Consider the following 20,212-nt stretch of genomic DNA (forward strand, 5'->3'; position numbering starts at 1 on the left):
GGGGGCTCCCGCCGGAAGTCAACCTTTTAAACACTGGGTCACAGAGGTTTGTATGCCCCTTGGCTGCGGAGAAGGTATCGTCTATGCAAGACAGCCAGGACTACTCTGCTGAATCCTGCCTCGTCCGTAGGTGCGACAATCGCTGCAGTTAGGATGTCCCACTACTGCCCTACTGTTTAAATACCACTAGACAGTTTCCCTGTGGCTAGCCGACTGGCATAGTAAGGAGGGATAAGGCCGAAAGAGTTCCCACTGCGTTTTTAACTAATTCAACCTGCTCCAATGTTTCAGAACAGGTAGCCATATGTCAGATGTTTAGTAGATAGTTGTATCCAATCCAATGCAACAATGCTGAAATGAAGTATATGGAAGTCCTCTTGTTGTACCTCTCCAAGAACAGACAGTATGTATATTCGGAGCATTCCTGTATACTTTTATTTTCTCAAGCTAAAAAATCATTTCTGCAAGTGAGGACAGAAACTGCTTTTCTATGCAAGTTTGCAAATAAATAAATAATGCGGAAACATGTTTAGAGCTGGTGGCAGATATCAATGAAATCTCAATTTCAAATTGAAAAATACTTCTAAGGATGTTTCGGGGGGGGGGGGGCTATGACTCAACAACACAGCCATGTTCATCCATTTGATTCCTAATGAGGTTTTACTTTCCATGTGGTGGGGGCCAACACATGGTTTTAGTGCAGAAGAGCTCTCTCATATGATTGATTTGTGCATTTCATCATCCTGCTTAAGACATTTTCAGTAGTGTGGATTTCTGTAACTATGCAAAGCATCTTTCATTGACTGATAACCATGGCTGTGCGATAAAGCAATCCATCTCTATTTGGCTACGTCTAGCTATTGTTTCAGCTCATCTTGGGGATCGAGTGATGGAACATTAATTTGATAGCGTCAAGATTGGTTTTTAGTCAATTGAATCATGTTCATATTTGTGGTGTTTTGGTTAGGGGTGTTCATTTGGGTTCAATAGCAGGGTTAGGGCTAAAGCGATGACTTAGGGTGAGGGGGGATTCTAGAAATCAGGGCTCTGCTCAGTTTGACGAGTAGGACAGACACACACACACACACTGTAAATGAATGTAGCAGCCGCTTGCACCATCCAGACTTTTTCAACAGCACTGTTTGGGAGCTACTGGTAAAGGAATGTGTGTACACTCACATGGAACAACAGCGTCAGTGACTACCTGTACTCAGTGGGGCCTTGTTGGGTCTTACCAAACTGCAACGCTATCCCAGGTATCGCCATGCCAACGCCTTTACCCATCAAGTTCTTCGTCCAGAAAACCTGCTTACTGTTGATTTGGTATTATAATTTGTATACCAATAATTATTATACTAATTATAATATTATTCCTCCAGTTATCCCACCTGGTATGTAGTCCTGATTCCCCTTATTTCCTGTATGGGAATAATGAAGTTCATCTGGTTTTATGTTATGGGCAGGATTCTAGCAATTGTGAAGGTTCAAACCTATAAGCACTACTGGTGTGATTTGGCAAACACCATTTCAGATATTGGCAAGATAACCTATTAAGACTGTGGTGGTATGGGCTCTGCTCTGAACCTATGGGACTACACCTTACATAATATCTACCCCTGTCATTTATGCTCGTGCTGCGATGTCGACTTTCATTGACGTCCGTCATTTTAGTGCTAGCTTCAGCTATCAGTTTACAGTCATGCAAATCTTAAATTAACCTAGTTTTATTTGACGCGTTAATGCGTATGCACTTTATTATTTTTCGTAAGGACTGTGCATACATACGTTACGTCACATGCTTCTTAAAAGAGAATTTCTCTTAAAAGAACTGGGTACGCTAATTGATATAGCATACCCAGTTCTTTTAAGTTTCATTAAAAAAACTAAGCACCTGACACGTTTAATTGAATAGTAAGTGCACTATGTGGCCTTGAGGTTTAGGTTTCATCTGCAGCATTTTGATGAATTCTGTAATGGGGTGTCAGGGTTTTCCTAGGCTTACTTCGTAAGGTCGGTGGCATGGCGATACTGGAGAATACGACAGGGTAACACTGCAGTCTGGTGACTAGCCGGAGTGTGGTAGCGTCCATGAGTACTGGACACCAACCACCACTAATTATTAAATGGAAACCTTGACGATGTGAACTCGTCTGCAACATTAGGAAACAAAACGCCATGCCGCCATTCGACCGACAGCCGCGGTTCCTCGAATTGGTCTCAATTTGTCATTCTACAATTCCCGAAAAACAATACCAGGGTGATGTTTTTCGAGGTAAATCACAGAAAAGCAAGCTTTGACTCGCCAGTCCTCATGTGACACTAATTCAGCCAAAAAATTAATGCGACGAGATTCTCAAATGTCAAGGTATTCATTTAATGTTGAACGTATAAGCTGACCGGTGTTCTTTACGTCTCAAAGTCCTGGCTATTATTTACCATCTCTTTCACGGGCGGCTCCCAGGGGGTTTACAAACGCTAAGACCCAGCACTGAGTTTAACGATGGTGGTGGTGGTGGTGGTGGCGGTAGTCAAATCATAACCGTTGTCATCAATCAGCCGCGGTTAACTCCAGCTCATCCAATGAGAGAAGGCGTTGTTCCTGAGAGCCCTGCTGATTGGCGTTATGCGGATCACCCCGGTGCGACCCCGGGGGGGAATCGAGTGTTTTTTGTTTTTTTTTGCGCGATGTGATTCACAGAGGAGGAAAAGAAACCAAAAAGGAACGGGAGCGGGGAGGAGGCGATAACTTATACTCGGCGAAACAGAAGAAGAAGAAGAAAGGAACCAAAGTAAAAGACCTTCCAATTTACAAAGACGAGGGTCAGTTCTCCTCGATCATGTTCAAGTCCAGTTCTGTACAATCCCTTTCGAACACGGCCTGCAGGGCGGCCTCGCGCTCCCCTTTGTCCACCGCGCCGCCGCCGCCGCCGTCGTCCTCCTCCTCCTCCTCGTCCTCCTCCCCGCACTCTTCGTCGCTCTCGCTGAGCGGGCCGATGCTGGTCCGGCCCAGGCCCTCGGCCGGGGAGCAGGAGCCCCGGAAGTCCCCCAGGAAGGGCTCCAGGCCCATGCATATGTCCCCGCCGCAGGCCAGCCTGCCCCCGCCTCGCTCCAAACAGTGGGGGTCGATGCTACGCGTCTGGAGGCGTCGGAGGGCCCGCACACACACACACGCACACACACACACACACACACGCACACACGCACACACGCACGCACACACACACGCACACGGGACACCAATGGGGAACAAGTTAGCACATCGTGCAGGAAAATGCTAGTTTAACAATGTCATTTTACTACTGCTGCTGCTACTACTACTACTACTACTACTACTACTACACCTGATGCTGCTACTACTACTACAACTGATGCTGCTACTACTACAACTGATGCTGCTACTACTACTACTACACCTGATGCTGCTGCTACTACTACTACTACAACTGATGCTGCTACTACTACACCTGATGCTGCTGCTACTACTACAACTGATGCTGCTACTACTACTACTACTGATGCTGCTACTACTACAACTGATGCTGCTACTACTACTACTACTACAACTGATTCTGCTACTACTACTACAACTGATGCTGCTACTACTACTACTGATGCTGCTACTACTACTACTACACCTGATGCTGCTGCTACTACTACTACTGATGCTGCTACTACTACTACTACACCTGATGCTGCTGCTACTACTACAACTGATGCTGCTACTACTACTACTACTACAACTGATGCTGCTACTACTACTACTACTACACCTGATGCTGCTACTACTACTACAACTGATGCTGCTACTACTACAACTGATGCTGCTACTACTACTACACCTGATGCTGCTGCTACTACTACTACTACAACTGATGCTGCTACTACTACACCTGATGCTGCTGCTACTACTACAACTGATGCTGCTACTACTACTACTACTGATGCTGCTACTACTACAACTGATGCTGCTACTACTACTACTACTACAACTGATTCTGCTACTACTACTACAACTGATGCTGCTACTACTACTACTGATGCTGCTACTACTACTACTACACCTGATGCTGCTGCTACTACTACTACTGATGCTGCTACTACTACTACTACACCTGATGCTGCTGCTACTACTACAACTGATGCTGCTACTACTACTACTACAACTGATGCTGCTACTACTACTACTACTACAACTGATGCTGCTACTACTACTACTACTGATGCTGCTACTACTACTACAACTGATGATGCTACTACTACAACTGATGCTGCTACTACTACTACAACTGATGCTGCTACTACTACAACTGATGCTGCTACTACTACTACAACTGATGATGCTACTACTACTACAACTGATGATGCTACTACTACTACAACTGATGATGCTACTACTACTACTACTAATCCTATTTATCCTAATAATTCTAAATCCTTTGGGGCTATGACACTTACACTTACTATCGTTATTAGGATAAATATTTTTCACGTTTTTTATTTTCTGTGCTGCTCTGTTGCAGCGAACCCGTGTTACTACACTATTACAGTAAAACATCATGCACGTGTACTTTACAGAGCGCCGTCTGGAGCTAATTAGAGTTCTGCCGTGGGTCACACTCAAAGTTACATCAACCCCAAAGAGCGAGGGGCTCCAGGGGCGCGGCCCGTACCTGGGTCATCTTGGTGAAGTCCAGCACGGGCCGGGCGCAGGGCCGGTCGGGGTCGCGGCGCCGCTTCAGGCCGGGCTTGAGCAGCAGCAGGTCGCAGGGCTGGGAGTGGCAGCGGGGCAGCTGCGGCGGCAGAGCGCGGCGCAGGGACGACGGCGTGCTGCAGGCCGAGGAGGGCGAGGCGGGCACCGCCGGGCACGCCCGGGGCCCCGCCGCTGCCGCCGCCGCCGCCGCCGTGTGGCAGCCGGCTGGGGGCGGGGGCCCGACGGCCGCGTGGCAGGGCACGGGCGGCGGGGGGGGGAGGAAGGCGGTGGAGGCGGCCGAGTCGCGGATGAGCACCGGGGAGAGGGAGAAGCGCCTCTGCGGCGGCGGCGGCGGGTGCAGGGGCGAGGGCGACGAGGAGCAGGATGACGGCGAGGGGAAGAAGCAGCAGCAGGCGCCGCCGCCGCCGCCGCCCGCCGCCTCGCTGGGGTCCCAGGGGAAGCTCCAGGGCAGCGGGGAGTCCGGGGACAGCGCCAGGCTGAAGAAGGTGGGGCTGGACGAGGAGTGCAGCGAGGAGTTCAGGGAGGAGCTGGGCGCGCGCAGCGGGCAGGGCCCCGCCGCGCCGCCGCCCCCCATGCCCGCGCCCCCCCCGCCCATGGCGCCGCCCCCGGCCATGCCCACGCCGCCGTGGTACTGTTGGCGGCTGACGGGGGTCCAGACCCGCGAGGCGCTGGGGCGCCACGAGTAGCGGCAGCGCGACAGGTCCTCGGGCACCGAGAGCGAGCGGCAGTGGCGCTTGGGCGGCGGGGGCGGGGGAGGGGGGGGCCCGGGCCCGGGCGGGGCCGCCACCGCTCCGGGGAGAGACAGCTGAGAGGCGGAGGCGCTGGGCGCCAGGGCAGGGTGCTGATGGGGGAACGGAGGGGACGGATCCAAGGGGTCTCCCCCCTCTTGGAGGTGTGGGTCCTGGGGCATGAGGGGCACAGGGCCAGGGGGGAAACTGGAACTCAGTAACCCCCCCTGCAGGCCAGGTTTGGAGGGAGGGCACAGCTGCCAACAGCTGCTTTCTGGGACGGAGAGAGATGAGGCCGTTAACGATAATTACGAAAGAACAATCAGGAAGGTACCTGAGGGTCAACTGCTGGTCTTTAATGCGGCAGTGAGCGACCGTCTATCGAATGTGACTCATGTCTACACGTGCACCTGTAATCGCGCATTTGCGACCATTCACATGCACTTTTCCTTGTCGCTTTCCTTCCGTGTATTCGGTTTACAATTAGACTTATGTGTTGTGTATTCCATGTTCTTGGAACAGTAGTTTCTCGTTGAGCTAGAACGTGAGGTCAGGACAAGCTTAGCCCTGTTGCTATGGACACAACCAGATGGCTTGCTTGTTGGAAAAGGAAACATCTCATTTTGCGCTAAAAGTTAACATTATGCTTATGAAACGGAGACAATAAACAGCCTGAATAAATAAAATACGGGTCACAAGACTTTTTTTCGTTCAACTAACATGGAGCTAATTATAGATAAAAGCCTCACAGTTTCTCTGTTCAGGAGTTGTAGAGTATAACAGCACGCCACCGGAAACTAAAACATTGTGTTGATATACTTTGGCTCACATATTAAAAGGAGTGCTATTAAATTCTGCTTGACGATAGCCGGGTGAATTTTATGTGTGATTTCACCACTGAAGTCGACTTGAGCAAAATATAAAGACCCCTCAAGTTGAACCATCTACCACTCAAAGGCACTTTGTCTGTAGGAATGATCTGTATTCCTGTGTGCACAAAGATTATTTCTCGTAGTTAAATTTGAAATGTTTGCCTGTGAACTGTGAGACGTCCTGAATCCTGATGACATCATTGATGAGGCTGGTGTTTTAATTTGGGTAGTGCCCCAAGTTTTACCCCAATAAAGTGGGCCCTATACTGAACTCATGCAGTGTTTTTACGTATTACTCACCTGGCATCAAGCCATCTGGGGAACAGCAATGTGTTAAGTTTTTAGGGTCCAGCCGGGACTAACATTGAAAGACAGGCAGAGAGAAGGACAAAAATAGACAGAGAGATTAGCAAAATCAGAGATAAGACACGTCAAGAAAGATCACAATTCATACACAAAAAATGTGTCATCAATATTTTGTGTCGGCTACAGTGACAAAAGGTGTCAGGGTGGTCTCTGTGGGCAGTCTAAGAACGAGGGGCTGTGGTCTCTATAGGGACCACCGCACGCCGCTTAATGCAGTGGAAAACAACAGAAAGGTGTTGGGTGGATGACGGTTTAACATCCAAATCCCTTACAGATTTCAACGCCCCATCCAAGGCAACGGTGGTGGATTTTAAGGTCACAAATACATGGGGACGGATATTGAATATTGTTGGAAAATATCGGTCACAGCCATAAACACAGTTGTCAAGAAAACGAAAACGTCGCGCCATTTTTGTACACTGCATCCTTACCAGGTAGATGTCCCCAGGATGGGCGGCGTTCCCTCTCAGAGTCTGGCTCCACAACCCCTCCACCACCAGAAGTGGGACCATGGCATGGTGGCAGGGACCGGGGGGGTGGGGGGGTGGGGGGGGGGGGGGGGGGAGCGGGGAGAGGGGGGGGCGGAGAGACCGGGCCGAGGGGGGAGAACGGACGGGAGAAGGAGAGAGAAGGGAGAGAAGGAGGAGGAGGGGAAGGAGGGAGGGAAAGAGGTGTGACCTAGTAGGCGTCGGTCCGTTGGGTCCGTCTTCAGGAGGACGGGGAGGGACTTAAGAGTTGGAGGCTCCTCCTCCTTTCCTCCTCATGGACAGGTAGCCCCTCCCACTATCACAAAGACATTTTGGAGGCAGCAGTCCCCTCCCGACAACTCACCTACAGCGGAGGACAGCAGGTAAGCCATTAGTGTTAAGCAGCTGTAGATAATCATACCAGTGCGGGGTCTAGCTCAGCATACTCAATAGACCCGACTTACAAAGGGCAATAAGTTGGATCAGTTATTGACCTTTAGGATGCACTATTAGGCTGTGTTTGGTTCAATCTGGTGCATTCAACAATACATGGAAATGGTCTGCCGTCATTCCAAGTCAAACAATCCCACTCAGGGTCAGTGTAAATTAAACAGACATAAATCCTGCTGTCTTTTGGTTTCGTTGCATTTGACGGATGACGATGATGTAGATCAAGTCGTTAGATGCCATTACAGGGATTGTGGGAGTTTTTACCCACTTTATTCAGAGGTGGCAAAGTGAGAGAAATTCACTATTCAATTAAAACTTCATGAGCATGTGGAAAACCTTCAGATTTTGGCCATAACATACAATTAGACGAATGTTTTCCTAAAATGCACTTATTATCCTACCATTGTTATATCAGAATATTTTAAATTAGTATAAAACAGTACATGCTTATTTCTCTGATAACCCAATAAGTATGTTCCTTAACATCATGTACAACAGAAAAACATTAACAGCAATCTATGTGTGGTTATTTGCTTCAATTTGATGTTGAAGCAACCCTATAAACACTAATCTGTTCATCAAGCTAGTTCGCTGGCTTCGGACATCCTCCAACAACCAGACAGTGGATCACTTAAGAGGACTCCCAAAAATCTAAATAGAATTTGGGTTGAATCTTGGCAGCCAACGATCCACCAACATGGCATGCAGAAGATTGGATCCAATTTAATTCTCTATGCTAAACTATGATTCACAGTATAATGCAGATCTAAACATACACACCCTTAAGTCAGATCACAAAAATATATATGTTATGTCAAATGTAACACTATGACGCCTAGTGTCATACAAGATTAAATCGATTTATTTTCCTTTAAGTATCCTATTTTGTAAGAATCTGTATGCATCTTACAATCCAAATGTGGCCTTGGAAAGTTGTATTAAAACCTGACAATCCAAGTTGTGCCAAAATGTCAGGCTAATGCAAGCTCTTGCTTCATTTTGTACTGAGAATGTTCAGAGCGACACATCTCTTCAAAGTGATGTGTGACAGTGTGTTCCCAACTGGACTGGGTGCAGTTAATGCAGGTCATATCAGTGGTTCACTGTCCACACACACACACTTCAACCCCGGTATTAGCACTGGCCAGGCTGATGTGTACCATAATGTGTACTAAAAGTTGTGGCTCAATAGCTGAGCATGATCCACTCACTGCTTTGATGGCAATAGATTGCTAGTAAGAATTGAGTCTGCATGTGTGTGTATGGAGAGTAATGTTCTTTCCAATTATTAAAAGATGCACCCGTTATCGGTATGCAAAATCATGTTTCTCAATAAAAAAAAAGTAAAACTCACTAGCCTTACTCATTCGCCTTTCAACATTGGTGAGGTTGGAAATAATGAATGTCTAGATATAGGATTCACTTGCTGTTATGATGGGGATGGTCCTTTGAATGCGTGTAGGTGAAAACACCGACAACTGAAAAATCTCGGTATTTTCTTTTTACATTGGATCTCTGTGAAGTGTTAAATGTGGTAGCGGGCCCTCCTCAATGAAAACGGGCACTTTGTGTACCTAACAAGGTGCCATTGCACTGTGATGACGGACCAAGGGCCGCTTGGCATAATCTGCTCGTAGCCCGTGGCTAGCGCAGTCCCTTGTTTTCAATAGGAAATGCTAAACCGAGCTACCTTCCCATTCAAATAAATCAATGCGCTAAATGTTGAATAGCTATAAATGGCTCAATGACAAAATGATAAGGAACGCCACGATATTAGCTACCTTGCGTTTATTTGCACACACACACACGCACACAAACACACACGCACACACATACACACATCACTAACGTTACAATTTCATCCATTCATTTAGATTTAAATAATTACATCTCACACTTCTGAAGGTCGGTCACCTAAAAAAAAATACACGGTGCATGATCCTCTTATTGAAAAATAGCTGGCAACGTTTATAACGGGCGATAAACAGGATCAACGTCTGCAGACCAGACAGTGGGCTCCGGTTAGCTCGCTTGCATCCACGGGGGCTTGTGGCTAGCGGTAGCGGCTAACACTAGCTAGCTCATGTTGACCTGTTCCATCGTTAGCTCGGGAGATCAACATTGTAACTTACCCTACGGCGATTTCACACAGATTTCCCAAATCGCTCGGCTACGGCCGTCTGTCGGGCATCCCCATCACGCCACCCCTATGTAATCTATGTTAAAGGCATAATGGCTGCCATGAACACATCAGTGGAGCCCGTGGTAATAATGCTAATAATCTCAGCAGCAGCAGCCGCCACCGTTACACCATCAGCCGGCCTATCTGGACCACTGTGTTCGCATGTCGGAAAACACGGCGAGCCGAGCCGCACGATCGGATGCTGCGAAGGCGGTGCGAGCGACAGAGATGGTTTCCGTTACACAGACACAAGACACAGCGATGCGCGGTGGTTTTAGTCGCGGGGAATAAGATGATCTTACCTGGTCGAACCCGCTGCCGTTCGGAGGTGAACCGGCTAGGATGGATTAACCGATTTGGAGTTGAGCGGGTCGCACGGTGTCAGGACAGAATGTGCGTCTCGGGTGTGTTGACCTAGTATCAAAAAAGCAAAACACCGTACCGCTCGTCTGCTCCGATGCCGTTTTTTTTTTTTCTTCCAGTGACTGAATGTCGAGTCGGATTACATTTCTATGAAACCTCCATCGAAAAAGTGTTATATTGCGTGTGGAGATATCGTTACGTACAATCAATTCCCCGCGTCGTTTTATTCCGAGTGTTTTAATTGCGTCCACACGCCCGTGAGCGATCGGGATTCATAAATAGCGTTTACGGTGCCAGCAGAGTAGGAGGGACGACGGCGTGGACTCGAGTTGGAATCAAATAAATCTGAATTAATATTATTTTCATATTTATTTATTTAACAAAGACGACCATCAATATTTTATTTTTTGTTCATAACCGTATGAGCCGTTGTAGATATGCAATTAGACTCCCGACGCATGGCTGTTTGGATGATGGGACTTGTAGTTTATAATAGCCTACATTGCTTGTTTACCAGCTCTGGCACGTTAAGTGGCGCTTGATTGTATATCACACTTCGTACAATCTCTTCGAAATTAGATTGCAGAATCGTGCATTTGTGAAAGTTGGACTGCCATCGACGGGATTTTTTTTAAGTGTCATTCACAGCAGGTCGTGGTTGAGGTTTTAAATCTTTCGTACAACCATTTCACTAGATGCAATTATGTAAAGATCGAAGTCATAGGCCCATCCACCTAGCCATCTTCCGATATAGCGTCCTCTGATCAAACAAAAAGGTAAAACAAGATTTGGATTTGTAACACGTTTCCATCTTTATTAGTTTTTATCCTTTTAAATATTTCCATAACAGTCTCAATATTCAAGCTGCACAAAATGACATTGAGGAACAAAAAAAGTAAAACGTACAACACAAAGACAGCCATTCCCAGTATCACGTTTTTCTTTCAAGAAAGCAGCTGAGGGAACCCGGAGCATTAAGAAATGTCCAAACAACGAAGTGAAAATATTGATTATATCATAGAGTACAAGGCATCAGTCAAAGTGTCATTATGTCAAAGAATAAGTGCACACAAACAATTATTCTGGTGAAAAGCAGACAACAGAAACCTAGGCACCCAAGTAAGCTTAAGAGTGTGAGGGTAGTGACAAACTAAAAAGTTAAGTGCAGACCTCTGCATACGGAGGTAGTCCTCTCAATACTATAATCCCCAACTGTTCAGCCTACAGATGCTTTCAAGGCCAACCGGTAAATTTCCACCTCGAGGTCAGAGGTCAGAACTATAAAATGGCATCACAAGTCTACAAGTGGAGGGAGCTTGCCTAAGTGGTGACTGTCATGACGCCAATATGATGACGGACAATGCTGTCCCATGTTCTCATGATCCGTGAATCGACTTTTAGCATTAAACGCATCACAGCCATCTTAAAAGACAACCCAATGTATGTGAAATAAAAAAAACAGGTGAGAGACTGCACATTACACAGCCTCATGCACGAGGTTCAGAAACAATAAAGATCCAAAAGTAGAGTGTGACAGCTAGTTTTCTTGATGGAAGCCAAGGATCCAGAGTTCCTTGTGCCACCGTCTTCAGTGTCTGATGATGAGTGTTTTAGCAGAGTTGGAATTCAGCCCACTGACCTTCATCAAAAACCAGCCAACAAAGCAAGTCTTGTGGATAAGACCTTGGAACATCGCATAATGATCAGTATGGCACCCACGACAGGTGATCAGTGGCCACAGGGACCTGCTGGTCATCAGGGGAAAGATCTAGAAGACCAGCGAAAGTGATTACCGTCACATATTTATGCCTCTGAATTTTATTATGTCACATGTCTGCATTCGTTTTCCAAACTATCTACGAATTGTAGACGAGGTCCGCAATCGATCAACCCATCGGCATACATGTTAAGTGGTTGTCTTTAAATGGTTTATTGGGCCGCGTTAAGGTAGACCAATGACTGAATGGATAAAGCTCCTTTTAAAAAGGCGCATTAAATGACCAACTTTCTATATGCGGGTCTCACCATGAACGTGCCCGCCTTCCAGGAGGAAGCGCAGCCACCCCATCATGTTCTCGTTGGTGGTCCGCTGGCTGGTGAAGGAGTAGTTCAGGCCAGGTGGAGAGCGAGGCTGCTTGGAGGTCCTCTCAGGCACCTTGGAAGAAGCAAAGTTCAGGTGTAACTCAAATAGATTTTAAGATGCAACTTTAATGGAAGCATCCTTCTGTGACAGGTTACGTCACTTTGTTTTAACATCCAACGTCCACGACTTTAAACCCATGATCCACAACCGATGGGGAGGGAAAATGGTGGCATCCAGTTTTAACCGCGATGGAAGCGTTTCGTGATGTGTGGTAGGAGGGAGAAGGTCTTACCAGGTACATCTGGGGATGCTGGGGAGGGCAGTTCAGGTCCCCGAGGCCGGTCATCGAGAGAGGAGACAGCGAGGAGGTCTCGGAGGCCGGTGGAGTCTCCTCTCTCACCATGTGCTTCTTCTCCTCATCCTCGCAGAGCTGTGAAGTCATCTTCTCCAGCTGGCACTGCCTGTAATGGCAACGCAAGACGCATCAAAGCGCCACCCAACCCTGACGACTCCTTTTAGATGGAAAGGGATTCAGCCTGTCAAACGGTAGGGCTATGGATTCATCCTGGTTCAAATCCGGACTTATAATGCACAACGTTTTGAAAACTTAGGATAGAGAGTTAACGTGGCCTCATATTGCCGTCTTTGGGTCAAACGCATGCCCTTTTGTGAGGCACACGTTGCAGCTCGTTTTGAGTTACCAACACTCACAAGCCAGAGGGGCTTGTTAAAGAGCAGAAGCCTGAAATGACACAGCTCATTTTCTTCAAAATAAAATCAGTGTTAACGATAATACAATCATTTAAACCCGGTAGTGGATGAGGACTAGCAGAAACGGGCGTGTTTGGTTTCCCTTTAAGAACACACCACAACCACCTGAATGACAGTCAAGAACCAAACGCCCATTACGAGTGCCAGGCCCCGAGTGTGAATGAGGCGTCCTGCCACCTACAGCTGATCCACTGGGTCCCGTTTCTCGGAGCCCTCCGTCAGGCCCTCGGAGGGGGGGTCCCACATGTGCAGCGCCCGTCTCCACAGACGCACCTGCATGTCCCAGGAGCGCCGGCTGTACTTTTTGTACTTGTTGGGGGTGGAGGGATGGACCTTGGGGTCTCTGAGGTGCCTAGGAGGTGCACAGAAAAACCAATCACTTTCGAAGCCCCCTGGAGCACTAGGCTAGAATACCATCGGAAGAATCCAGCAGGCCTGAAGAGAAAGAACAACTAAAATGGGCTCGCTGACTTGAGGGTCAGAAAGACCCCTGGCACTTACAGATAACAATACATGGGCTTTTCCCCCAGGCTGTTACACTATTGAAATCCCACCCCTCACCCAGGAAATGCCCCCCTCCTCACCCAACGGCTGGACCACCCACCCCCCTGGACTATACTACTTGACTTGAATAAAAATACCCTGCATCCAATACACTTGATTATTTGTTATTGTACTGTCAATCTATGCTGCCCTTATCCATTATACTCATACCTCACTAGGTCATTTTAGTTTTGCTGCTGTATTGCACTTTTATTTAGATTTCCAAATGCATTTAGTCGTCACTGTATCGACAATAAAGTTGAATCAGAATCCCAGTGCATTCACTTACAACTTTGATCATCTTTTATCCTAAACACCGTAGTTACGTTCTCAAGGAGGTAGTCCGATCAAGGTCAGAGGGTGCCAGTTTTATTTCCGGTCTCTAACCCGGAATATCCTGCCCTGGTCACTGGCCACCAGAGCCTAGCCCTTACTTTGGGATCTGCTGGAGGTAGTTCTGGTAGCCAGTGGTGTTCTTGCCGTATTGGATCTGTTTCTGCCGTCTCTTCAGGACCGCCGTGTTGGTCTCCTGGTTGGCGGGGTCCAGGGAGCGCCCGTACCAGCAGCCCACCTGGGGCCTGGGAGGAGACCGCGAGGGCCAGGAACCAGACACGTGCCCAACAGGTGAGAACCGGTCCCGCACTTAGAAACTAAAAGGTACACACAGGACCTCCAAAAACAGCTGCTTGAAGAAGTGCAACAATATATCGCCGTCGGTACAGTAAGGATGTTCATAGAACCAAGTGCAAGTAAAACAATTGCTAGGCTAACCAATTCCCCGTGTTACAGCAATGATAGCAGCTACTGCAGTTGCTACACAGTTAAGTACAATAATACAATACAATGTGGTGGCCAGAAGGGGGAGGGTGGCTATGCAGAGTCGAGGTGGACTCTGAACTTGAGCCTTTTTCGGAAGATAGTGAGCGACTCTGCGGTCCTGAGAACGGCAGGGAGCTCGTTCCACCACTGAGGTCCCAAAACCGAGAAAAGTTGTGACTTTGCTGATCGACCTTTGCTAGCTCTTAGCGATGGCGGTACCAGACGGTTTACTTTACTATGCCCAAAACTTTAACCAAGGTGGTAGAACGGGTGGAGTAGTTCAGATTGGATTTAACCAGACGAAAAACACAACTCCCCACCCCCAGTGGAAATGCATGCACCCAAGGAACCCAAGTTAACAAAACCAAGCAAATTTAGTTACAGACTTTCTGCTATTATCCAGGTCATCTGTTCCAACAGCCACATTGCTGGTTGACACTTTGAGAATGCAGCGTTCTAGGATCGATGACCTAATTGGAAACGTGTACCAACTTTTAGATCCAGAATCCAATGTGGGATGCAATACTCGAGTCTATTCATTATTTGACCATGGCTAAAGCCTAAAGGAGGTCAGCATGCATTTGCAACGGGAAATCTCCAATTGAACAGTCTCCACTAAGGCTAGGGGAAGTCAAAGGTCTACCTTCGAGGTTTGCCCGTCCAGGTTCCCTCATGAGGACTGGCCCTGGTGGGGGTGGAGCGGTTTGGAGAGGAACTGCTGGAATAATAAACATTTTATGAAGCCAAATGAATAACAATGTACTAAATAGTCAATGCTGATGACAGATGGACGCACCTTTTAGGAGGCCATGCCATTTGATAACATGACCTACAAAAAAGGAAATTATACCCATCCTAGACAAAGGAACCACAATTGATTCCTCCCATGTATTGAACATTTTGCATTGAACGTGCAACGTTTGAAATGCAAAATATTCCATTTACTTTCCTTATTGTAGGCCAAAAAGAAATAACGAAAAGAATTGCGAGCAGTGCGTTAAAGTTTATGTAACGAAATTCACCACGGGAGCACTGGCACTTTATGAACTTTTAAGCTATATTCTAGCCCTTTAACACGAGATCTTAACACAAAGGGTCTGGCAGGTAGGCTTGTTGAGGCGCAGATCTGAAGCGATGTGCGGCCGAGCGGCCCCTACCTGACCAGGCTGTCGTAGACATAGCTGCACCCGGGCAGGAGCCAGGGCTCGGGGCTGAAGCAGGAGGCCCTGGGGCTGAGGCTCACGGCCCGGTCAGGGAGGCCATTCCACACCGCGGTCGACCAGCCTTTGGCACAGAGGCATGAACCGGGGCTGCAACACAGGCTGTGGGGGAAAGAGAGGGAGAAGCAGTAACTGGGGGAGGAGTCAAACATTGTCCGTTCGATTAGAAACACCTGATAACACACACTTTATTTTTTATAATGTAGTTTTCGATCTTGCTTCAACCATTTTAATTTAAAGCATTATCTAACAAATTGCATACAAGAGCCTATTAAAAGGACTGCGTTTCAGCCAGAAGGCAAATGCACAGCTGAACTAATTTTAATCATATGAACAATTGACAAAACAGATGACTTGAGATTCACTTTCAAAAATTAATAAATAACCATGGGACACACAATCCAAGCCCAGGTCGACAAAAAAAAAAGCATGGCTAAACCGCATCAAACGCCTGGTTAAGTTCCTCAATTATAATAAAAATCGATGTGAGCGTTGAATAGTGATTTGAATGCGCTGCCAACACCGCTGTTACCCAGAGTTGTTCAGCGGGCTGTGAGCCGTGGTTTCCATCCCTGTAGTCGCGCCGTCTGAACTCGCCACCGCGTATTGAGAGATGCCATTACAGAAGGGGACAGATTTAAATTGGCCACAGGTGATGTGGGCGGGGTTATGACGTCACATAGGTAGACAAACCTCTTATCCATCTTGCCGGAATATAACGAAAGGAAATATAAATTAAGATAGGAAAGATAAGCCCTCCTACATTATTTACAGGTTAATTATGGGCCATGTATTTTAAATCATATAATGACCTCAAGATAATTGTATTATAACGTATTCTCTTACAAATCAAGCTACAATATTCGCGTTACAAAATGTCGACAATAATATATGATTGGGCTGTCATAAATTGTACATTTCGTGATAACATTGACTGTCATTCTAAATGTAAATGTGATGTTTGTTGTCGTGCCCTCTCCGGTGCAATAGGTGGCGGTGTGGCGCTCTTCAAAATAAATCATTTTGCGACAGTCGTATTTTGTCATAAGGTAAACAAGATGGCGTCTGGTAGCGGTGTAAGTATAATACAAGGATAAGTATAGAAGAAAGACGAAGCGTAATACAACTATTGTTCAAACAATATATGTACGTTTAAGAAAACTGCAGTAGGCACAGTGTGGGTACATCTGTACATGTTGAAATGGACCCGAGGCTCCTGTTTGAACCAGATGTACTTGATGTTGTTCAGTGGCTCGGGGGAAGACAGACAGACGGACGAAGCTCGCTCCTCATCATTTCCTCATCATTTAAAATGTTTAAATTATTCTGGATGTTCATGATAGATGATCGTTTCGTCTATACCTTATCGTATATAGATTCCCTCTGTGGAAAGGCGTATCTCACTACGTATATATAATGAAATACGTATGTTTGGCCATACAATACTTATACTCTCATTTGTAACTACATTGAACATCTGCACCTGAAAGTTTCGGCTTAACAATTGGATTCTAATTTAATAATTATATTTATAACAACTTAAAGACATCGGACTGACTTGTATCAAAATTGAACCATGATATCCTACTTTTCCTTTGAGTAAGTGATTATGACTTGCGGCTTGTTGTTGTTGTTGCGGCTTGTTGTGTGTTTAGATTGGTTGATTCGTATCATATTGTAGTGTTTAGTATTATTTGTCGCGTCGAAATGTATTAGCCCCTGCTATAAACCATCTAGCCCCCCCCCCCCCCCCCCCCCCCCCGGAATCATCATTATTTGGCGCTGCTACTGGCGGTAAGTCATGATGAACTCAATATGAAAATGTGAGCAGTTCTGTGTATTAATTGTTTGTGTGTGTTTCTCTCTCTCTTTGTTACAGTCCAACAACAATAGTAAGAATGACTTCCGCCGGAAGTGGGACAAAGATGAGTACGAACAGATGGCCCAGAGGCGGCTTGACGAAGAGCGAGATAAGAAAGATGGTAAATTGATCCCCCTAATCCTTGGGATAAATCTGAATCAATATGAGAATAATTAGTTATCAGTCATTAGTTATAAAGCTTGAGCTGAGGAAGCAATTCACACACCCACGGTGTCACTGTTTAAATCCTCGCATTGATTGGTCATTTCTCCTGCTCTTGAAACCTGCTCGGTGGAGCCGGACCTAACCTGGGGTCTCTTGTGGTGTTCTCTCAGGGAAACTGGTGCCCCCAGTCAAGCGGGAACTCCTGCGCCACCGAGACTACAAGGTGGACCTGGAGTCCAAGCTGGGGAAGACCATCGTCATCACCAAGACCACGCCACAGGCGGAGATGGGAGGGTACTTCAACCAGATCTTTTTATTCGTTTTTTGCTTTTCTCAGGAACATACCATTGCATTTAAAGTTATGCAAACAAAGAAGTTCCCTTTTTACCCATTCAGCTAGTTCTTTAATCGTTGTGGTGTCGACCCGACTTTCTCTCAATGTCTGACTTTTCCATTCAGACAGTGGATGAAAGTATTCAGCCGTTTATCCACAGGGAACATGCTAGTGGTCAGCAGTAAAATATTGACTCGAGATAAAAAAAACAACAACTAACCTCACAATTTCTGCTTTTAGGTTATGTGTCGGTATGTGTGTGTCTGACCTGTCCGTCTCTCCTCCTCCCCCAGGTACTACTGTAATGTGTGTGACTGCGTGGTGAAGGACTCAATCAACTTCCTCGACCACATCAACGGAAAGAAGCGTGAGTAACAGAGGACTCGTCGTCCATTAACCGGTCACATAAAGGAGGAAGGTTTGGGACGGCGTAGCTCAGGAGGTAGAGCAGGTTGACTTGTAACCGCGAGGTTGCTAGTTCGATCCCCGGCTCCTCCTAGCTGGACTGTCGATGACTCCCTGATCAAGACACTTATTCAAATGTTAATGTAAATGGGACGTTGTCCACGGAGGTTATGGCTCTCTGACGCCGGTTCCCTTGCGTCGTCCCCGCTGCAGACCAGAGGAACCTGGGCATGTCCATGCGGGTGGAGCGCTCCTCCCTGGACCAAGTGAAGAAGCGCTTTGAGGCCAACAAGAAGAAGATGGAGGAGAAGCAGAAGGAGTACGACTTTGAGGAGCGCATGAAGGAGCTTCGAGAGGAGGTGAGCTCCACTGAGATATGACCATGAAGTAGAAAATATCTATTGGCCACTTCACGGTTTCTTCTTATTATTATTTATTGTTGGAGTGTTATTTTACTAATAAAAACTATTGTTGATGGGGTCCACACAGGTTTTGTTCAGTTTTACTCATATCCTATATCTTATCCTGTAATCCTAATAAATACACTTTCTGGAGTGCTGATCGGTGTTGAGTGACTGGACTGTAACTCCATCCCCGTGTCCCGGCCTTCGCAGGAGGAGAAAGCCAAGGCCTACAAGAAGGAGAAGATGAGGGAGAGGAAGAGGAGGGCCGACGACGACGTGGACTTTGAGGAGGACGACGAGATGGCGGCTGTCATGGGCTTCTCCGGGTTCGGTGCCGCTAAGAAGGCGCACTGATTCAGCCCCCCCTAAAGACTTCCCCACTGGGTTCCCCAATGGGACCAGTGGCTTCGCGTCTTTTGGTTTCTGTCTACCGCTCACTGTGGCTGGTGTGGGCCCCCGTGTTCTGCAGCCAGTGTTTTATCTGTATGTGAAGCATGATTACCGGTTGCTTTCCAAAATGTCTGGTAGGTTCTTGTATGTGGATGGCTGTGAGGAACGTTTATTAGCGAAGTACCAAATGTCTAGGTTTATTCGAACATGATCGAGTTGTTTTTTGTTTTGTTCTTATGGATAGGATCAGCTATCTTGTGCGGTCCAAGGTCGGTGTGTAAGTTAATTTGATGGCGAGGCTCTTGTCTGACGCTGGCTCAATGCCCACATCAGTTTCATCATGACAGATGTTGACCTTTGACCTCGGAGAGACCCCGTCGCCCTTTTTGTAGTTAATTTGTCCATCGCACGTCCACTCGTCACTCATTGTAGTGACTTCTATGTACACCGATCTGCATTTAAACTCGAGGGGCTGATGTCAAAGCGTCCCTCTCGGCTTGTTCGCCTGCAGGCTGTCTGAGGGGGCGGGGCCTGTGCTGCCGCCCTTGCACGCGCTCTATGGACCTCTCGCTTCTCATCCAATGGCAGCAGAGGCTGGTCTCCTCCCTCCTCCTCCTCCTCCTCCTCAGTGTAGAACAACAAGCACCTTCGCGTCACTCAAGTGCTGAGTTGGCTGAACAGAGGGAAAACTTGTTTCAAAGTTTGCTGTTTTTTGGGGGTCGGTCAAATGGAAAAGTCATTTATTGGAGCTGAAATGAAATCTGCTTAACTGAACATTTGATCTGCTTAGTAATGAAACCTTTTATTTGTTGTATTTCCTTTTGTCATTTGAGTTTAAATAGTGAAGTGGTGCCCCTATAAGTGCTAATGGACTTCTTTATAACTTTTTATAAATAAATCTCATGTTCCCAGGTCAAACTGTTATTCTTGTAGTGGCCTATAGATGGTGCACTTTACCAATTAGTCCAGTACATGCAGAGTAGGCTGTAGGTACTCTCCCCGCCATGCCTGTTTACAAATAGGCAGAGATTTCTGCATTTTAAAGGGCCCCTATGCCACCAGGTGTGAGTGATTAGCC

The 20,212-nt window shown here is 46.9% G+C and overlaps 3 protein-coding genes across 6 annotated transcripts; 1 reads left to right on the forward strand and 2 right to left on the reverse strand.

The window, feature by feature from the left end:
* Nucleotides 1-17: 17 nt before the first annotated feature.
* On the reverse strand, nt 18-7,194 carry fam53c (family with sequence similarity 53 member C). Its single transcript, XM_056595081.1, has 4 exons — nt 7,109-7,194; nt 6,612-6,669; nt 4,671-5,713; nt 18-3,136 (listed from the first exon to the last, which is right to left on the reverse strand). Exons 1-4 carry the CDS (start codon nt 7,187-7,189, stop codon nt 2,822-2,824), a joined length of 1,497 nt encoding a protein of 498 aa, XP_056451056.1. The 5' UTR covers nt 7,190-7,194; the 3' UTR covers nt 18-2,821.
* A 3,714-nt stretch (nt 7,195-10,908) lies between these two features.
* Nucleotides 10,909-16,193, reverse strand: LOC130386272 (uncharacterized). Of its 4 annotated transcripts, none has more exons than XM_056595089.1 (9): nt 16,108-16,193; nt 15,513-15,677; nt 14,999-15,070; nt 14,742-14,825; nt 13,971-14,114; nt 13,175-13,345; nt 12,515-12,683; nt 12,165-12,294; nt 10,909-11,907 (listed from the first exon to the last, which is right to left on the reverse strand). In XM_056595089.1, exons 1-9 carry the CDS (start codon nt 16,143-16,145, stop codon nt 11,843-11,845), a joined length of 1,038 nt encoding a protein of 345 aa, XP_056451064.1. In that variant the 5' UTR covers nt 16,146-16,193; the 3' UTR covers nt 10,909-11,842. The 4 variants fall into 4 exon arrangements, with proteins under 4 accessions (XP_056451064.1, XP_056451066.1, XP_056451065.1 ...); XM_056595087.1 differs by having other exon boundaries at nt 10,910-11,907; nt 14,999-15,073; XM_056595091.1 differs by lacking the exon at nt 14,742-14,825.
* Nucleotides 16,194-16,583: 390 nt separating this feature from the next.
* zmat2 (zinc finger, matrin-type 2) lies at nt 16,584-19,688 on the forward strand. The gene is made up of 6 exons (XM_056595097.1): nt 16,584-16,651; nt 17,455-17,557; nt 17,772-17,895; nt 18,229-18,302; nt 18,554-18,699; nt 18,955-19,688. Exons 1-6 carry the CDS (start codon nt 16,634-16,636, stop codon nt 19,096-19,098), a joined length of 609 nt encoding a protein of 202 aa, XP_056451072.1. The 5' UTR covers nt 16,584-16,633; the 3' UTR covers nt 19,099-19,688.
* The last annotated feature ends 524 nt before the right edge of the window (nt 19,689-20,212 follow it).

The sequence above is a fragment of the Gadus chalcogrammus genome, chromosome 7, assembly GCF_026213295.1.
Source record: "Gadus chalcogrammus isolate NIFS_2021 chromosome 7, NIFS_Gcha_1.0, whole genome shotgun sequence".
NCBI classification, from domain to species: domain Eukaryota; kingdom Metazoa; phylum Chordata; class Actinopteri; order Gadiformes; family Gadidae; genus Gadus; species Gadus chalcogrammus.

What these genes read in the sequence shown, in the direction of transcription:
- LOC130386272 (XM_056595087.1), bottom strand. Translation starts at nt 16,145, where the DNA reads ATGGAAACCACGGCTCACAGCCCGCTGAACAACTCTGG. An exon ending in AGCCCGCTGAACAACTCTGG is followed by an intron (nt 15,678 to 16,107) that starts GTAACAGCGGTG and finishes TTTCCCCCACAG; the next exon opens with CCTGTGTTGCAGCCCCGGTT. An exon ending in GGAAGGCGGGCACGTTCATG is followed by an intron (nt 11,908 to 12,164) that starts GTGAGACCCGCA and finishes CTGGTCTTCTAG; the next exon opens with ATCTTTCCCCTGATGACCAG.
- zmat2 (XM_056595097.1), top strand. An exon ending in AGAGCGAGATAAGAAAGATG is followed by an intron (nt 17,558 to 17,771) that starts GTAAATTGATCC and finishes GTGTTCTCTCAG; the next exon opens with GGAAACTGGTGCCCCCAGTC. An exon ending in TGAAGGAGCTTCGAGAGGAG is followed by an intron (nt 18,700 to 18,954) that starts GTGAGCTCCACT and finishes CGGCCTTCGCAG; the next exon opens with GAGGAGAAAGCCAAGGCCTA.
- fam53c (XM_056595081.1), bottom strand. Translation starts at nt 7,189, where the DNA reads ATGGTCCCACTTCTGGTGGTGGAGGGGTTGTGGAGCCAGACTCTGAGA. An exon ending in ATCCTGGGGACATCTACCTG is followed by an intron (nt 6,670 to 7,108) that starts GTAAGGATGCAG and finishes TTTCAATGTTAG; the next exon opens with TCCCGGCTGGACCCTAAAAA. An exon ending in ACTTCACCAAGATGACCCAG is followed by an intron (nt 3,137 to 4,670) that starts GTACGGGCCGCG and finishes CGACGCCTCCAG; the next exon opens with ACGCGTAGCATCGACCCCCA.